This window comes from Rhinolophus sinicus, linkage group LG05, assembly GCF_036562045.2.
Source record: "Rhinolophus sinicus isolate RSC01 linkage group LG05, ASM3656204v1, whole genome shotgun sequence".
NCBI classification, from domain to species: Eukaryota; Metazoa; Chordata; class Mammalia; order Chiroptera; family Rhinolophidae; genus Rhinolophus; species Rhinolophus sinicus.
The window spans coordinates 93,158,467-93,177,364 of record NC_133755.1 but is presented as its reverse complement, the minus strand read 5'-3'; the positions used below and the strand labels follow the sequence as shown (position 1 = coordinate 93,177,364).

Sequence of the window (18,898 nt, the reverse complement as noted above, 5' to 3'; positions counted from 1 at the left end):
TCTTTCCCCTTCATCTGTCAGATCCTGGGACTCTGTGCTGAGCAGCATCTCGTGGCTTCACATCTCACTCAGAATAAAGTCTAAAGTCTTAACGAAGGTGCTTTGTCATCTCAACAGTCTCTCTGCCACCCTCTTCCTTGTTTGTTTTGCCCCAGCCATATTCATTCCCTCATTCAGCAAGTGTTTATTGAGCTCCTATTAGGTGCCAGGAATTAGATGCAAGGCAAGTGTCTGTTGAAGCTTGGGGTTCAGATATTGCATAGCCAAAACTGACACGTGTCAATGTGTGTGTAGATAATGGAGTATATATATTTTATGTATGTATGTGAGTATAAGAAATAAATACATTTATTATATTATCTAAGTATATTTTATAAATATAAATACATTTTATAAATATAACTATGTAGCTCTGTATCTGTATCTCTGTGTGTATACACATACATCCCTTCTTTATTCCAGGTTGAGGTGACTACTTGCTTACAGACCCCAAAAGTAGACTAAGTACAATTAAATCTCCCCACCTTTCTCATGAAACTTCATACTTGTATGAACTATGGACAGTTTTAATAAACAGCACAATAATTGACTGAAACACCTGTGTGCCAACCAAAGATAAATGCTCATCTCCTTTATTCTGTTCATTGAACAAGCTGCACACAGATAGTTCAACCAAAGTTTGTTTTGTATGTTTTGATAAAGAGAACTTTTTTCCCTAAATCTCTTCCTCTTCCTGTAGGGTTTGCTCTGTTCTCAAAACAGGGAACATTGCTGTATCCACAGAGCTGAAGAAGAGAATTAAGTTGTTCAGGTTTTTATTTTAATGTTAAACTATATCTTACGTTCCATTTTATTTATTTAAGTATTTACATTTTAATTTGTTTAAGTGACATTCCATTAACCTACCATTATGGTCTACTTTTCTTTTGTTTAAAATGAAAATGTTGTAACGTATGCCTCTTATGATGCACACATCATAAGATGTTTATTTTGTTTAAAATGTAAGAATACATGTTTAGATGCTTCTTGCATTTTTAGCTTCATTGTACTTTGTTTTCTCAAGATAACTACTAAAGGATTACTAGCTCATAAAAGATTAATCAACACAGCGTCAATAGTTATATTTATGACCCAAAGCACTCCCAAGGCATTAATATTTGGGTCCTGTTTAGGCTGTGTTTTAAAGCAATGTTCTTTTCTAATTCAGGATTCTCACTGTGAGTATCTGCCCACTAGCAGAGAGTCATTCTATTTTAAAAAACAAACAAAAAACAAATAGAAATGCACTTGAATTTTTGAACTCTGTTCACCTGTTTTTTTTAACGTAGGGTAGCATATACACACACTTTTTTTTTTTTTGCTATTAAGTTTTACTGTGTACTTACATAAGGAAAAAAATAATAAACTTTTTTTTCTGTTAAATTACAATGAATCAGGTTCTGTAATAGAACTGGACCTGCATCGAATTGATTGACCTCTTACATAAAGTCATGATGTGTGCATCATAAGAGGCATACGTTACAACATTTTCGTTGCATGAGAGTCAGAAATTTGATGTATAAGTGTCAGTCCTGTCAATCACTAATTGTGTGACTTGGGGTAAAAGAGAAAATGTACTCAGAAGCAACTAATAAATAATAATGATTTTGCTACCACTGTGCTCTGATTTAGCAGCAAGTGTGGGGACATAACAACATTGTCAAGTGGCCAGATGCTGTTACGTGGTGACATTGACTCAGATAGCTACACTCACCCTACACTAGTGAGAGAAGATTCTGTCTCTGCTCATAATTAGAAACAGGTATAAAAACGAGCAGAGTGATTAATGAAGCTGCTCAGCTCCTATGCTGATGTTCTAGGCAAATTCCATGTTGTTTGCATTATTTCAATTACTTCATCAGTTGTACTTATTTGCAACAAAACATGTTCATTGGTTCTTGAAACCTTATCTGTAGTGATCGCTTACCAATATTATAACTTGTATGCAGCTTCTGTCCACTTGGATATGTCCCCGTGCCATCTTAGCAACCAATAACAGCGTTCTTCGGGGACTCCATTGTGGCCCATCAAAGACCTAGTCCCTCCAGCTAACAGAAGAAGCTCACTCTCATTACTGCTCTGCAGCCTGCCAGGGCTCAATGGCTGATAGCCAGAGTTGTGGCTGTGATAGATTCTTGGCCCTTTGCACTGCATGTTGACCAAAATATTGAGGAGCAAGATCAAGTAGCAGAGCCAAGGGCACTTCAATAGAGTTCTGAACAGGAAAGTTATTTTATTAAAAAAAAAAAAAAATCTCTCCACTCCCACTGGTAGCCTGACGCTATGAACCTAATATGGAGATTTTGGAGGCGATGGCATATTGTACAGGAAATGTCTTACATAGTCTCGTGTTTCTTTGCTCGCCCAACTTTTAAAATCCTGGAATGGACCCAGACAATATTAAATTGTGCTGGAGCATCTCACAAACTACTTCTCACTCATCAACCTTGAAGAGCATATGTAGATTCCTAAGAAAGTATTTATAAATGCAGGAGATTGCATCTGAAACTGTTCTTTTGTGACCTTCTTTTCTGCTTGGCCCTAAAGACCAAGATGGCGTCATTTTGGAATGACCGTTTGTTGCTTTCCAATGCACTAGCCCAGCCACAAAGGCCCCGGTGGAACTGGCATGTATGACATCTGGTCCACAAGAGATTTCCCAGGAGGCTACATTCCCTCCACCATTTTCTGCCTTTAATACATGAATTATGACTTGGGACACTAACTCAGGAGATTTTGTGTGAAGTCACCCTGTCCTTTATGGCGTAGCTTCCACAGGAGGGAAGAGATGCATCTGATAGCTGTAGATTATTTGTTATCCCTCTTCAAATTTATAAGTTTGGAGAAGGTCCTTTTTTTATTAAGTCTTTTCACTGTCCCACCCCAGTACAGCACTGTTAATCTGCTTTATCTATCCTCTGCATTTTTCATTTAGACGCAGTTCTTTTTTAGAATGTTCTGTTGGAGAGTTGTTCAGGCATTTGGACAATCTATTTTCCTTTTTAGAAACTACTGAGGTAAAGGCCTTTAAGTTGGGTCAACATCTCTTCAGAGAACACAGTCCAAATTTAGAATCATTGTTCAGAGTTTATAAATGAAGGGTATTTCTAGATCGAAATGTATTTTACATTTTATTATCTACCCATATTGTCTTGTTTAGTTAATATCTCACTTTTTAATTTATTATAAATATATAAAGTCCTGTATCCTTTATTTCTTAAAAAAGTGATACGGTTATACAGCAGTCTTAATTTTATATTCCCATGAATAGAGAAACTCATAACCCCCTTTTTAACATATGAGAGAAGTATTTCTGAAAATAACATGAGGTATTATTTTTTCAGAAGAGACTCTTGGTCGGTGGACTTGATATAGTAGTATCAAACTTTTCTTGAAGTGATAGAATAAGATTTGGCATATTTTTACAGCAGCCTGTATGGACAGAGGAAGGGGTGGGGAGGACAGTCTGTCGGTTCTTAACTCCTTATCTTCCATCAGTCTTAATAACCTATTCTAAGCAATATTTCAGTCCCTGATATCTTTCTCAATCCATTGTTATCATTGCCTCTGTCAGTCTGTAGTTATGAATGTCAAACTGAAGCAGCTGAGCAGAATTTATGTCCAAAAGATGATTGCTTGTAGTTTATCAGTAGGTGTCAAGCAGAGTACCACACACTGGTTCTCAGTCCCCGGGGAAGACTCTCAATACTTCTGCCCTCTGCATCTTGGTATCAGAGTTGCCAAGGAAAACACAGCACGGTGATGCTGTCGATGGAACAATGCTATACTCACAATGGAAGGAACCCTGTCCCCTCGCCTTGGAGGACAGATACAGCGGTGGGGTTGAACAAGTACCATGTGTTGCATGCACTTTGAGCAGAGACAAAATCAGAGACTGTGCCTGAAGCAAAGGTATCCCCACACCAGCTGATAAGCCCGGCCCAGGCTGTGTGGGCTCATCTCTGGGTAAGGAAGTGTTTCAGGCCAAAGGCGCATTCTTATGTGACTAAGTTGCGGTTGAAAGACTGTGCACATGAGACTGCCCTTCCCAGCAATAGGACTGTGTGTCTTTGATAATAGAATTTTATCCTAAATCCTTCAGATGCCAAAAAGCCGTATCCATCCCTGGGAAAGTCAGAAGAACCAGAGCTGGAGGTTCAGAAATGACTGAGGTATTTGGAAAAAGCTGGTAGTTAGAGGAGAAGTGAAGATGTGGCTTGCCAGGCTGCCGCTGTGATCCCTAAACCCCCAACACCCATATTCAGGGTGCATGGACAATCTCTAGGCTGATTCTTTGCTTTCCCCAGTGTGTTTCCACCACAAATACCACAATAAGGTGCTTTTTAAACCTCCCTTTCCGTTTACATCCGTCCTTTCTATTCATCTAACTGGTATTTCTCTTGAATAAAGAGATTGGGTTGGGGTACGATGTATACGGAGGAATTATAACATTTTATAAAAACATATTTTTTAAAAAGCAACCTAAGTAAAGGAAAAAGTATACCATTTTCCTGTATGGGAAGGCTTAATATGCAAATGCCAATACTTTTTAAATTAATACATATTTCATTAATTAGAATTCCAGTGTTTTTTTTGAATGAAATTAACTAAATGACTTAAAAGTTTTTGAAGAGTGAATGTGATTAGACATCAAAATTATTAGAAATATAAACTAGTAAGGCCAGTTTGCTCTACCAGGTATTAAAATTGATTATAACACTGCTATTAAAAATATAAACTAGTAAGGCCAGTTTGCTCTACCAGGTATTAAAATTGATTATAACACTGCTATTAACAAAAGAGAACACAATTGGCAACAAAAGCAAATTCACAATCTTTTCTGCCAAAGAAGGAAGGAAGGAAGGAAGGAAGGAAGGAAGGAAGGAAGGAAGGAAGGAAGGAAGGAAGGAAGAAAATAGTAACTTCCATTCTGTTTCACATTCTTGACACAAAAGTTTCTAAACTACCAACATTTGCATTGGACTAATATTCTAGAAACTTGTAGTCATTGCAGAGACGCTACCTGTAAAGAATTCATAGGGAACAGCAGTGAACTAAAAAGCATTTAACTTCATAGGCGACCATATACTTCATAGTCTTTCACCTACTCTCATCTTCTCTCTTAAATTTTCTGTAAATTTAACTTAATATCTTTCTCACAGAATTTTGTCTCACAGAACATGTACAATAATGTACTTCCACAATAATGGAGGAAGTTAATATTTTATGAAAAAAAACAAAAACCTAGAGAGTACATCTTTTTTCTCTCTTAAAAACCTATTTGGAAGATGACACGGAATATTGATTTTTAAATTGAATTTTTGAAGGGTCTTAGCACAGTCAGCTTACAATTTGTTTGATATGGTAGTGCAGCCTCATGTTTTCAAGAAGGGTGGAAATACCTTTTGCATATGTCTTACCACCTCTGGAGCTTGCCTGGGTGGACCTCCTTCTATCAGCCCTTTCTTCACATTCCAGAAGTTTCTGCGAGATATCTAAATGAGGCAGCAAGACATAACGGACCACCAGGGACCCATTCTACTATTTTCTTTAATTCATTATCTTTCTCTTCTCGCTCTTTCTCTCTTCAAAAATTATATTTACTTCCTAATTATTTTAGGTGTCCATCCCTCCCATTCTCTATCTTCAGATGCCATAAATCCAGAGTCCCCCGCTGTATATGCAGAAGGACCTGGATGTTCTGCAAGGGGGAGGAGGGAAAAGGCAAGAAGGTGGGAGGAGAGGAAGAGGGGAGGGAGAAGGACTAGAAACTGGAGGATCTCTGTCATGGTAGGCTGCAGTTTTATAAAGCTCAACTCTCCTACACAAATGAAGCCCTGTTTTATTCTCAGCTGCTCTGCCTAGTGACCTCTCCATCACTCTCCCTTCTTAAAAGAAAACAACCTCTTCCTTTCTTGCACACTCTTTTGAATCTTTTAAAGCTGTATCCTACTGTTACCAGTGGAGAAGGTCCAGCCGCAAAACATAATTTGCCACGTTAGGGAAAACCCTGTTTTATTGTGTAGAATAATTAAGTCCCTCAAATTTTGCACCTTGCTTAACCAGTTTAGCTCTGCGACCTTATTTGCCCACTCATTCTTTAACCGTTTCTTCTCTTCTCCTCTCAGCGACTCTTTGTTTCTCAGTTCTGGTCTACCCCTGTTCTAGGCATTTCTCTCACCGTCTCTTAGTCCTCAGGAATAGAGGGTAATACTACACGTTTGGAGAAGGGAAAGGTCATTGGGGCCTTTATCCAAAATTTAAAATTGATTTTCCTTTCCAATAATCAAAGATCAGTTTTACAGTATTTCATTTCACATTTAAAAGAATAATTATAGAAAAGGATGTATTGCTTTTCGCATTTGGAAGCCAAGTCAACAAACAAATTCTCATCTCCCTGAAAATTTCCAGAAATCTGTAATCAGTACATTCTCACTACCTATAAATAACTATTTTAGGGTCATTAGAGATACAAAACCTATTGTTAATGATATTATCTACTTCAGAACATTTTGTCCTCTCCTTCTATTTGAGATGTGCTAACCTTTTCCAGTGAATACACGTTTCTTCTGAGAAGGCAGCAATTTTGTAAATATAAGAAAATATTCCTGAAATAAAGTAGAGGTATAATTTTTTTAATTGAATTTTTGAACATTCCTTAAAATATTAAAGTTTTTGAATTCCTGAAATATAGGGAAGAATGTAAGATCCTCCTTTATTCCCCTCTGGCATACTATAAATTCTTTATTTACTATTTATTTTTTAGCTTTGTCTCTGTTCTCTAAAAACTGGTTTTTATTTTTTTTAGGAACTTATCATGAGGTCCTTGGTTGAGAAAATATGCCAGAAAACTAGTTTCCTGCCCTTATTCTTTGTCAGCAATTGATGTCATTGCTTCATTGTTTCTGAGCAGAAGTCATAGAAATGCTGTATTTTTTCAACGTTATTACATAATTTCCCTAATAACAGTCTCAAGTAAACACTAACTTTTGCTATTTGATTTTACTTTTTAAATAAATTATTATAAAATCTGGGAAGCAAATTTCTTGACCAAATTTTGGTAGAAATTATTGCTTGACGTTATTACATCAGTTTCTTTATTTTTCAACATTTATGTCATGCATTTTTATCCCAGGTTCATTCTCTTTCATGTGTACTATGACTTTTTACACACACCTTAACTGTAAAGTTTTAAACAAGGTGTTTTACAAATACGAAAAGGCAACCTCTGTGACAGAAAGCTTACCTCACAGCATAAAACAACAGAACTGAGAATCCATGCTTCAAAAAGTAAAGAAAGAGATGATGGAATGTGTAGGAATGCACTCTTTAAATTTCAGTGGAGTTTATTCTTTGCTGCTCTTCATCTTTCCACGTGTCCCTTGGTAGTATATACACCTGTGTTTCATTTGTGGGGAAACTCAGGGCCTCCTCGATATTCAACCCCACTGGGCAACCTCACCTTCTGATTCTCCCTCCTCAGAATTATTTCTCAAATAGTCTGAATGACTCAACAAATACCAACTATTCTCCTTTTCTGTCAAAACATTAATTATTTCTCCAAAGTTATTAGTTAAATCTTTATGTAACGTTACTCCAGGACTCTAGAAACAAGATTTTTGTATTTTATATTTTGTGTGTTTACTTATTTACTCTGTGTGTGTGTGTGTGTGTGTGTGTGTGTGTGTGTGTGCAAGGAGAGAAAGCTTAAATATTAAGGAACCAGAGGAGCTCTTTCTCAAAGAAGAACTTAACTCTGGTCATTCTATTTGATTTGTGTTTCTTTTCTTTTTAAGTCCAGGAAATCATATTCTTATGATTAATTTTGGCATTTAAGTTCCTTTTCTTTCTGTCTGGGTAAGTCTCACTCATCCTTCCAGGCTTAGCTGAAATTCTAGCCCTAGGCGAGAGGGGATGAATGCCACTGAGCGTGACTCCTCTCTTATGAAACTTGTATTAGGACTATTTATATCTAGATATTATTTTGTGTCCTTGTGTCCAAGCTCCTTTAAGGCAATGACTGTATCTTTCTCCTTCCTTTCTCCTCTTAGGGGAAGCGATAGGGTACAGTAAGCAAGGGTAAAGCTTAAGGCTTCTCCGTGTAGACAGACATAGGTTTGAAGACTGCTCTGACGCTTTCAGGCTTGCTTCCTCCAACACGTTAACCTCTCTGAAGCTCCATACCTGGCAGGCAGTTATGAGAAATAAATGAAGTGGTCCAAAGTATTTGTGACATTAGATAGTCGATAAATTAGTATTATCCTCTTCCTGTCTCTTACGGCACCTTTGCTTGGGCTAGCACATAACAGATACAAAGCAAATTTTTATTGAGTAAATACGTGGCTGAAATATAGAATTTCAATCTGTTATACATCCTTAGTAGATATAATGTATAGTTACCGTGTGATAACATGCGTGCCATCATGCCTGTGGAATCCCCACACTGTATATATTTTAGAAATTTTTTTTTTGCCATTTCTGAATATAAGGATCATCTTTTCGTTTATTTTGTTTCAAATGCCCTAAGATTTGGTTTGACTTTGATTGTATTTATGCCAAGAGTTAAACGATTAGTTTTGGAAATTTACCCCAAATCACCCATCGTTTCCTCCCTGCCTGTCTTCTGTACTGGTCTTGGTGGAGGTTAGGTTCTAGCCCTTTCGATGATTACCTTGGCATTCTTCCAAGTGGAGCCTTCTAATTATAGAGTCAAAATGCTGGAAGAACAAACCACAGATGTGCATTGAAATATGCACAGTATGAGTACAGAGCCATTTCTAAGAGTTATAATAAGAAAGGTCTTTAACCTAAAGATGTTTAAAAACTTAGTATGTTTCCTTTGCTTTTTCTTTGTCTCCTCCAAGAATACTACCTTATTTTTCCCACATCACACTGGGATTTGAGAAACTAAAAATATTTTATCAAAACATTTGTTTTCCAAGTGTACTCTACATCTCTCATACATTTATTTATAGTTTATAATAGATTTTAAGTATTAATATTTTCAACTCAAAAACAAGCTTTTGTTTCTGTATTATATACTACAAAACATTTTGCAGTTTATAGTTCAATTAATCTGCTAAGCATTCTTAATAAAATCTCTTTTTTCTAAATGGAAGTCAGAAACTTCACTATATATGAAGTTCCAAACTTTTTTAAAGCCTTGCTCTTCCGCTTTTGTTTGCCTAGAATAACCAGAGATTCATCTCCCCATGTTGAAGTTGGACCATTTGTTAATTCAGTGTATATTTACTGAGGCTTCACCAGGCAGGAAACTAATTATATTTGTAATTTTAGAGAAAGATACTCATAGACTATTTTGCTTTACCTTTAGTTGGATGTGAACCCTCCCTGCTTTGAACTATTTTAGAATATTTTACATCTCCCCACATAGTTTCCTTGCCTATGTGGTGTACCAGTTAACTAGACGCCTATGGTGCTAGACTAAGTGTATTGCAAGAATGCCTTAATTGTTGTAACCCTGGTAGAGCCTAACTCAGATCCTGGCCTTTATCTGTGCTCAAGAATCTATCAAGTTTAATGGAGTGTATAGACACCCCTATGGGGATTAGTAGAACCAGAGTTCAAAAACCCTGGTGCCCCGACTCCACTAACCAAAGACATTTGCTTTTGACTCCCCGGGAATTCCACATGTCCTCCCAGGCAGTACCCACCCAGCCCTCCTGCAGAACAGGCTTTAGAACAAGCCTCATCCAGAGTCAAAGAGAGACTTGGCTGGAGACCCTACATTCCACTCCTGTCACCACTCATTCCCAATACAGTTGGAGACAAATAAGATAGTCAACTTAATTAAACTGATAATGTTGTTGACTTTTATTAAAAATTCAGTCTAAACCAAATTGAAAGAAAGTAATATTCAAAATGCAAACGTTTTACTTGAAATACCATTAGCTAAATTGTCTGATTTGACTGAAAGCCCTCATCATACTTTGGGTTATAAAAAGATTGGACCCAGTACTTTTTTAGGTGCCTAATTTTCTCATAACCTGCTTTTATTTAGCTAAAGCACGCATGTTACAATAGGAACATCTGAGGCACCTATGTTTAGAGAAATCATGTTTCCAGATGAAATACATGTGCCCCATCACCCTTTTCCTTATATTTTTTGGGGACCTTCTGAAATAGATGATTTAAAAAAAAGGGAAAACCAAAAGTGAATCGACAGGGAAGAGATAGAAGAAGTAAGCCAGGTGGTTTCTCAGATCTTTTACTTTGTGCTTTTGATGCCAGTCTTTTATTGCTGTTTTCTTAAGTGGATAAGAATTTGGACAAGAAAGAATGAAATGAGTATAAATTGAACCTTTTTGACAGATAGAGATAGGATTGTGAGAACCAAGGTTGGATACCAATCTCTGATGTTACAGTAATCAGCATTGGTTTAGTTTTTTATGCCATATCTTTCATCTTGGTAAAAAGAAAATGATTAAAAGAGGCAATAAATTACTAAAGTTAGAATGCAAAAAGTAATAATAATTTTAGCAGTAGCTCTTAGAGGCAATATCTAACCTATGTTGATGAACTTACCTAAAATCACTTTCTGGCTTCTTTAAGCCCATTTTCTTTTTTAATTCTCTTTACAGGTAAAGATAAGATTAAAGTGTCTGACAATGACTTGAAGAAACTCCCTCTAATTAAATGGTGTATTTTGGAAACCATTCGTTTAAGAGCCCCTGGTGCCATTACTAGAAAAGTGCTGAAACCAGTTAAAATTTTGGTGAGCTTTGGGTTTGGTTTTAAAATAACAGTCCTTTTAGGAAAAAAAAAAGTACATATTTTGCTCATATATTATTAGATAGTTCCATAATTTCCATCTGAAACAGGTTACTGATAAGAGTTGTGTAGCAACACTTTTTTTTTTAGTAGTAGTATCGATTTTTATCCCATGGTGACTGTTTTAGCTACAACATAATTGTTTAATACTGATTTTGGCTATGTGATTCTATATCAGAATTAGTATAATCCTATTTCAATCAAGCAGGTGGATTGGATAGTTTTTCAAAATTAATTTTACTTATTTGAACAACTTTACCAAAAGAAACATCCATGCTTGAACACATGCACACACATACTTGTATATGCTCATGTATATATACACAACCCCTGCAACCTCTTAACTGTACTGCAACTCTATCCAATGTTCTCTTTGTATGACATCGATGCAGAAATCTATGTCTGTCTCCTTACAGTGTAAATCTGTCATTTAAAAAAAAAGTTCGAAACATTTTCTTTTCTTTTCATGCATCTATAGTGTTTTCATATTTACTTCAATTGCCACATAATAGTCCGGTGATAGCTTGAATATTTATTTCCTGACTCTTGAGAATTTAGATTGTTTTCCTTTGTGGTTATTTTAATGTAAGTATTTGCATCTTTGTACAGAATACATTCTCTTTTTTAATGATTATACTTGAATTATGTTTTAGTGGTGGATTACTGGTCCAAGAGTGTAAACACATTCGTGATTCATGACATACTTTCCTCTAACAAAACTGAACTATTTTATAAGTCTAAAATCTATGAATTCCCAATAATTGTTTTTAATTAAAAATAATAGCTATCCAAAAATGAATGAAGAAATTATTTTAAAAAATTAATAGTCTCTTACCTCTACGTTTTCACACTCATGCTTTCTTCCTAGAGGACCTGAGGCTCAGATCTAGTCAGTGTCCTTCCAAACCCTAGCAGCTGAAGGCTATCTTAGTGGTGAAGCAACCACAGAAACCTGTGCTTAGGCTGCTATCTTCCAAGAATGTTCCAGCACTTTCTTTCACTATTTTTCATAATATCTTTTCAATATTTGTAAAAGGTTCAGTGTTTCCTTTATTTACTGTTTCCTTTATAAACACAGCCTTTCTTGTTGGGAGGCCCAGACTAATCACTGTGAATTTCTCCTGGTGGAGATGAGACTTCAGCTTTAAAAATAATAACCTGCACAGAATTTTCTTCTTATTACATAAGTAATACACGGTAATTAGAAAAAAAAAAGTGAGACCATATAAATAAACTGAAAGAAGAAATTAAAAATTGCTTGTCATCTCATAAGTCAGAGGTAATCACTGTGAACAAATACTTTGGTATTATAATTTCAGATGTTTTTCATGTATGTGCATTTTTAAAAATTTAATTGGGTCATACTATGCTAATTTTCTCATAACCTGCTTTTATTTAGTAATAGATCACAAATAGTTTTCTCTATCAATAAAATATATCTATAGAATTTTGAATTGCAGCATAATTAATATATGGAGATAATATACTTTTTTTTTTAATGTATCTCCATGTTTTGTTCGATAGTTTATACCTTTTTTTTTTTTTTTATTGGGGAAGGGGAACAGGACTTTATTGGGGAACAGTGTGTACTTCCAGGACTTTTTTTCAAGTCAAGTTGTTGTCCTTTCAGTCTTAGTTGTGGAGGGCGCATCTCAGCTCCAGGTCCAGTTGCCATTTCTAGTTGCAGGGGGCGCAGCCCACCATCCCTTGCGGGAGTCGAACCGGCAACCTTGTGGTTGAGAGGATGTGCTCCACTGACTGAGCCATCCGGGAGGCAGCTCAGCTCAAGGTGCTGTGTTCAATCTTAGTTGCAGGGCGCACTGTCCACCACCCCTTGCAGGACTCAAGGAATTGAACTGTCAACCTTGTGGTTGAGAGCTCACTGGCCCATGTGGAAATCGAACCGGCAGCCTTCGGAGTTAGCAGCACGGAGCTCTAACTCCCTGAGCCACCGGGCCAGCCCCCGATAATATACTTTTTAAAATCAGCTCCCTATTGTTGAATATGAATGAGGCTTCCATTTTTCACTATCATAAACAGTGTAAAGATGAACATTCTTATAGATAAATGTTTGTGTATATTACTAATTATTTCCGTAGTATAAATTCCTACAACTTGGTCCTTCTAGGCTTTGTATGTTTTCTAAAACAGGTGGAATGTCTTTGCTGAGTATAGTAACATGTTCCCAGGAAATTGGATTATAGAAAACATTTCCTATGGGATCATCTATGTTTAGTAGTAACAGAGGCTCATATTTTCTCTCTTATTGGACAACTGGGCAAGGTTTCTTGCTATGAATGCTAAAGGTATTCTGCGACTACATTTCCCCAGTGTAGTCTGAACAGGGCATTATTGTTTGTTTTTGCACCTGTAACCATTCCTTTCTCTATTTCTTGGAATACATTGAAATGAACACACACTGTCTGTTTTCTTTGATTTACTCCATCCTTCTTTCTCTTTTTTATGCCACCTTTCAGAAACTCTTAAACTTCTACCTGTGCTCTCTTTTCAAGGTTTTATATTTTTAGTACAAAGTTAATCTGCAAGAATACCCAGGAAAGAATAAACAAGGAGGTGTTGAAAATTATGAATAATTAAGGAATATTCATTATCATCATGAGGTATTAAAACATGTTATAAAACTATAATTAAAATGGCCTGATAGTGATGTCAGACCAGGTGTTCAGACCAATAGGACAGACTTGGAGAGTTAACCAAGAAACAAAAACCCCATTCTACATAAAAATTTAATATAGGATAAAGGAATCGTAATAAGTCAATGAAGAGGGAAGAGGTTAATATATGGCTTGGGAGTGACTGGATAAAAGTGGGTACACAGTAGTTCTCCACGTTTTTGGTCTCAGGATTTCTTTATACTTTTTAAAATTATTGAGGACCCCAAAGAGCTTTTATTTGTGGGAGTTACATCTATCTATATTAACTGTATTAGAAACCAAAGCTGAGAAATTGTTAAAAAGTATTTATTTACTAATTCATTTAAAAAGAGCAAGAAACCCATTACATTTTAAATTAATAGCATGGTTTTATGACACATAACTATGTTTTCAAAAAAAAATAGAATAGCGTCACTTTAAGTTTTAGCAAATCTAATGCCTTGCTAACAGAACATATCTGGATTACAATGTATGTGTCTACAGTCAATCTGTTGTGATACATTGTTTCCATTGATGGAAGTGAAGAAAATCCAGCCTTGCATAGACATGTAGCTGGAAAAAGAAAGAGTATTTTAATAGCCTTTTCAGCTTTTTGTGGCTATTCTTTGATACTACACTAAAATGAAGCAATGGTATTTTCTTAAAAGTTGTTGCAATCTGAAAATATATCTGAATTTTTTATATTCAGTTACATTAAAATCCATTGGTCTATCCTATACTTTGAATGAGTCTTTTCCCTAGGAACAGTACTTAACCTGGCAGATCCTTTGAAAAGGTCTTAGGGATTCCCAGAAGTCCCTAAGCCACCTTTGACAGCTACTGTAGAGAAAACAGCTGCCTAAGTTTTGGATTAATCCATGAAACCACAAAGCAGATCAACAACTTTGAATGTACCATATCAAAATTTAACATGTCTTATTTTTTTAGTATAACTCAAATGTAAACAAAGAATTAAGAATAAATGTCAATATGTGTACAAAACAAGGGTAAAAAATTTTGATATTGAAAGAATTCACAAATCAATAGTAAAGCACTAATATTAATCTCATATTAATGAGACTAGGACATGAACACAAAAGTTTGTAAAAGATAATAACATGAAAAATAAGAAAGATGTAAAATTTTAGATAGCAAAAACAACCCTCTGGAAATATCAGGTTAGCAAATAAGAAGGTAATGAAATTAACACTCAAATATTGTAGTTAGAAATATATTTTCCTACAAAATTTGAGGAAACAGTTGAGCAACATGTATTAATAACTGGAAAAATATCCATGTCCTATGTCTTCTGAACATCTATGTTAAAAGATGTTACATGAAAAATGCTTTGTGGAAGAAGATGCTTGTAATGGCACTATTTATTAAATAAAAGAACAATAGGTAATGATGAACTTAATCATGGCTTAATCTACCCAAATGAAAGCTTAAGCAAGCATTGGGGAGAAACTTATGCATGAGTATACAATATAAATTAAAAGGAACTTATGCTATAATATTAAGTTAACAAAGTAAGATTCAAAAATTATTTATTTAGTAAGGTAAAAACTGTTTAGAAAGAATAACAACAACAAAAAACTGAACTGCTGTTTTTAGGTAAAAGTATTGGAGGGAAGGGGCGGCCAGATGCCGGAGTTGGTTGGAGTGCGGTGCTCTTAACAGCAAGGTTGCCGGTTCGATCCCCACATGGGCCACTGTGAGCTGTGCCCTCCACTTCTAGATTGAAACAACTACTTGACTTGGAACTGATGGGTCCTGGAAAAACACATTTAAAATAAATAAAGGTTTAAAAAATAAAAAAGTGTTGGAGGGAAGTCTCACCGTTGATGACTGTCTTTTGTTGTCAGCACTCGTTTTGTTTTGTTTTTTCTATCTTTCTGAGTTGTCCAAAATTTTTACAGAGCATTTTTAATCACACAAAAGAGCATACTCTTTCATTTTTGAAGTACTTTTTTTTTTTTTTTAGCAACTAATAACAGCCAAGCTCCTGCCGAGAGCTGGGAGAAAATCTGTGTGCTTTGGACTTTCTGTTATGGATGCTTTGCCTTTATACTAGTATTCCTCCTTTCTCTACAAGATTCTACATTCCTTGCACCCACTTTACTCCAGTATCCTTCTTGAGTTTCAACAGAGAATCTTGCCTTCTCTACCCTCTACAAGAAAACCCCATCTCCGGTCTAGCCGATGAAGCTTATTTGGCCGCACAGTATCTCTGTGAGGTGGGCTGGCCAGGTTCAATTCTACCTACATGAGAGATGCAGTCACCACCACACAGAGAGGCCATGTTGTGTGACTTCCCTTAGCTAGTGATCTGTGTTCTGGTCCTGTGACTGTTTTGTCTCCCTCTTGACCTTTCTCTTCATCTGTCACGTAAACGATGACAGGGACCGTTTTGACTGGGCATGATGATGCCTGTTTGCTCAGAGGGTTCTTTTGATACAACCGCTCCCACATTCCTTTACTCTGTTCACCAGCCTGGCATTTGCTGATGCACCAGGCACGTCCTTTTGGTCTCCTCCCTGTTGCTAATGTTAATGCTGTGACTGAGGCCCCGTTAGAAGTCTCTCTCTCCTCGCCCACTTTGTAGGCTACAGCAGTCAGCAGCCTCAAAGTCAAAATCATAGGTCAACAGTCACTAAAGAGGACAATGGGGTCGGAAGGGGAAGGGCAGCCATTGTCCCGACGGGAGGCCTGCTTCCAGCCCGGCCCTCGAACATATCAGGTCCCTCCCCAGCTGATTTCAGAATCAGTCATGACCTCTCTTGCTTCAGGTCCAGCAGAGGTAGAACCAACACACAGGATTGGGATCTCACAAGTGTCTTTCTACTTTAAAAGTGGTTAAGTGGGTACCAGCAAAAGCGTCGCTTTCTTCCCACTTTTGGATCTGACCCTTTCCAGCTTTCCTGGTACCAAAGTCCAGCAATACTCAGCTCCCGTGGGAGCCAACAACGGGTTAAAAAATGGTGACCTCTCCCCATCCTCCCCTCACTGCTACCATAAAAAGACATGTTTTTAATTGTGCTAATCCTAGATACATGATCTTAATGTTTTGCAAATATGTTGAGGACACTTCAAAATACGCAGGATTCAATAGATGTGGCTTCTGATGATTGGTGATGGGAGTTACTAATAAAATGGCTTCGCCTTGGTGAAGTTGGTAGCTATCTAGTGATCACACACAATCTGTGGGACAGCCGTTTGTCCTATGGTTTCGGAGCATGGTGAGGTAAGGGTGACTGTGAAATGGTTTTTGTCCTCGGTATAAGTTTACATAGCATGAAAACCTATTATCACGCGAATGGAGAAGGATCATGCAGGCCTGCTGTTTGAGGAATAACACTGCTTATCCTCAGCCCCATAGCCACCTCAGCCTCAGACACAAAACCCACCAAACAACGCATGACACTTGCTTCATCCTGTGTGTTCTAACCAGTTGTCTTCATATTCTTCCTGCCCTAACAGCTGCTGCTAGAGTGACAAAAAAAAACAAAGAATCCACTGTCCCTGCACTGACACTGTCGTGCGTGTCCCCTGGGACAGAACACTGCTGCCCCTCTCCTCAGTGCTATGGCCAGTGTCCTGTCTCAGACTTAGATTTTTCTGTTCCAGAATCTGGAGAGCCACTGTGGTTTCCATCATCAAGAATATGTGTCGCAAACCCCAATATTGAACATCAAAAACTGCATTAGAGTGGACTTATATTAGTTTCTAAGATTTTTACATTTATCTAATATTTTTTCCCCATGTAACCAAATATGTACGTACATGTAACGAATCATCAGAATTAGAAATCAGTCATTGCCCTAAGTTGCAAAATAGAAACTATCCATCCAGGAAAGAGTTAAATTTTCTTGCCACTGATTATAAAATGTATATGTCTTCTCCACAATATACTTGTAGCTTTATTTGTTAATGACCCAAACTCTCTTTAGAGCAGATTTCAAAAAATGACTTGGACCCGATTTTTCTGTCATAGAATTACACTGTCCCTGCTGGTGACTTGTTGATGTTGTCTCCATTTTGGCTACATAGAAATCCAAAGTATTTTCCTGAACCGGAATTGTTCAAACCCGTAAGTTGTTTCTTTCAATATACATTGCCCTTTGATTTTTAATTTATTTTTATGACACGAGTATGAATTCATAAATTAACTAGGACTGTATCAGTAAGCAGCTATATTTCTCTACTAATTAAGGCTACAAAGTACAGATTGCAGTATAGACAGCATTTACAAATCAGACAGAAAAGTTTTTGGAATAAGCTTCACCAACTTTAAAATAAAATTTTATCTGAGACCAGCAGGGCATGTTGAAGTAAATATGCCTGGTTCTGATAGAAGACATTTCATGTTCTTCAGGCAATTGTTCCTGTTGTTGGTTTCCAAGGAGTACGAAAAATAAAAATGAAGCAAATTAAACTGTTTCTTAGAATTGGGGAGTTATGGGGCTGAGCAGAATCTTAAGAGGTCATTTAGTCTATTCTCTGCCTTTAAGTAAAATTGTCAAAAATGGCATCCAGATGTATTCATTCTGCATCCCAGGCTTTCTGCAACAGCAGGGCTGTCAACATCTTACTACTAAATTTATTACCAAGGGCCATTTTATGATGGGGCCTTAGGCCTTGTTGTAAATAATTCTTCCTCTCGGAGGTCAATTCTGTGGTTGATTTACATTTACCACTTAACAGAATTCTTTTTAAATCTTTTTTTATTTATTAGTTCACGTTCCAAAAACATAATCATGGCTGATATTAATAACAGGTTGGAAAAAATTACCAACAACCCTGCAACTTTATATGCAAGGATTAGCTGTACAAGGTCATTTTTAGCCTAGAGAAATAAAGTTAAGCTTATTTATATAAGGCTGATTTGGAAAAAAAAAAATGTTTTCTTCCCACAGGAACGTTGGAAAAAGGCAAATTTAGAGAAGCATGCTTTCTTGGACTGCTTCATGGCATTTGGAAGCGGGAAGTACCAGTGTCCTGGAAGGTCAGTGAGACAGCTGGGCCACAGTTATCCAGACGCCTGCAGAAAGGGGATGGTGCAGACTGGGAAAGCTTGGGCTTAATCTTTCTTTTCTTTATTATAAAACTACAGGGAATGCCAGGAGACCACATTTTGTTGGGTTGGACAGTTACATTGTGTCCTGTCTTTGTGAGAATATCTAAAGGGGCCTCATGAGAACAAAATATTACAGTTCCAGCAGCCAGGTGAAAGCAGGGTCTATGTTGGGGCAGCCAGATGGCTCAGTTGGTTAGAGCGCAAGCTCTGAACAAGACTGCCAGTTCAATTCCCCCATGGGATGGTGGGCTGCGCCCTCCACAACTAGATTGAAACAACTACTTGACTTGGAGCTGATGGGTCCTGGAAAAACACACTTAAAAAAAGAAAAAAAAGA

General features: G+C 36.8%; 1 protein-coding gene across 3 annotated transcripts in view; it reads left to right on the top strand.

Annotated features, from left to right (window-relative positions):
- Positions 1-18,898, top strand: part of CYP39A1 (cytochrome P450 family 39 subfamily A member 1) — a 74,222-nt gene that overhangs the window by 31,254 nt on the left and 24,070 nt on the right. For all 3 annotated transcript variants that reach the window (XM_019734713.2, XM_019734714.2, XM_074333033.1), the window contains 3 exons: positions 10,641-10,774; positions 17,479-17,574; positions 18,401-18,489. In XM_019734713.2, the coding sequence (XP_019590272.2) occupies positions 10,641-10,774; positions 17,479-17,574; positions 18,401-18,489 (319 nt within the window). The remainder of the gene's footprint in view (positions 1-10,640; positions 10,775-17,478; positions 17,575-18,400; positions 18,490-18,898) is intronic.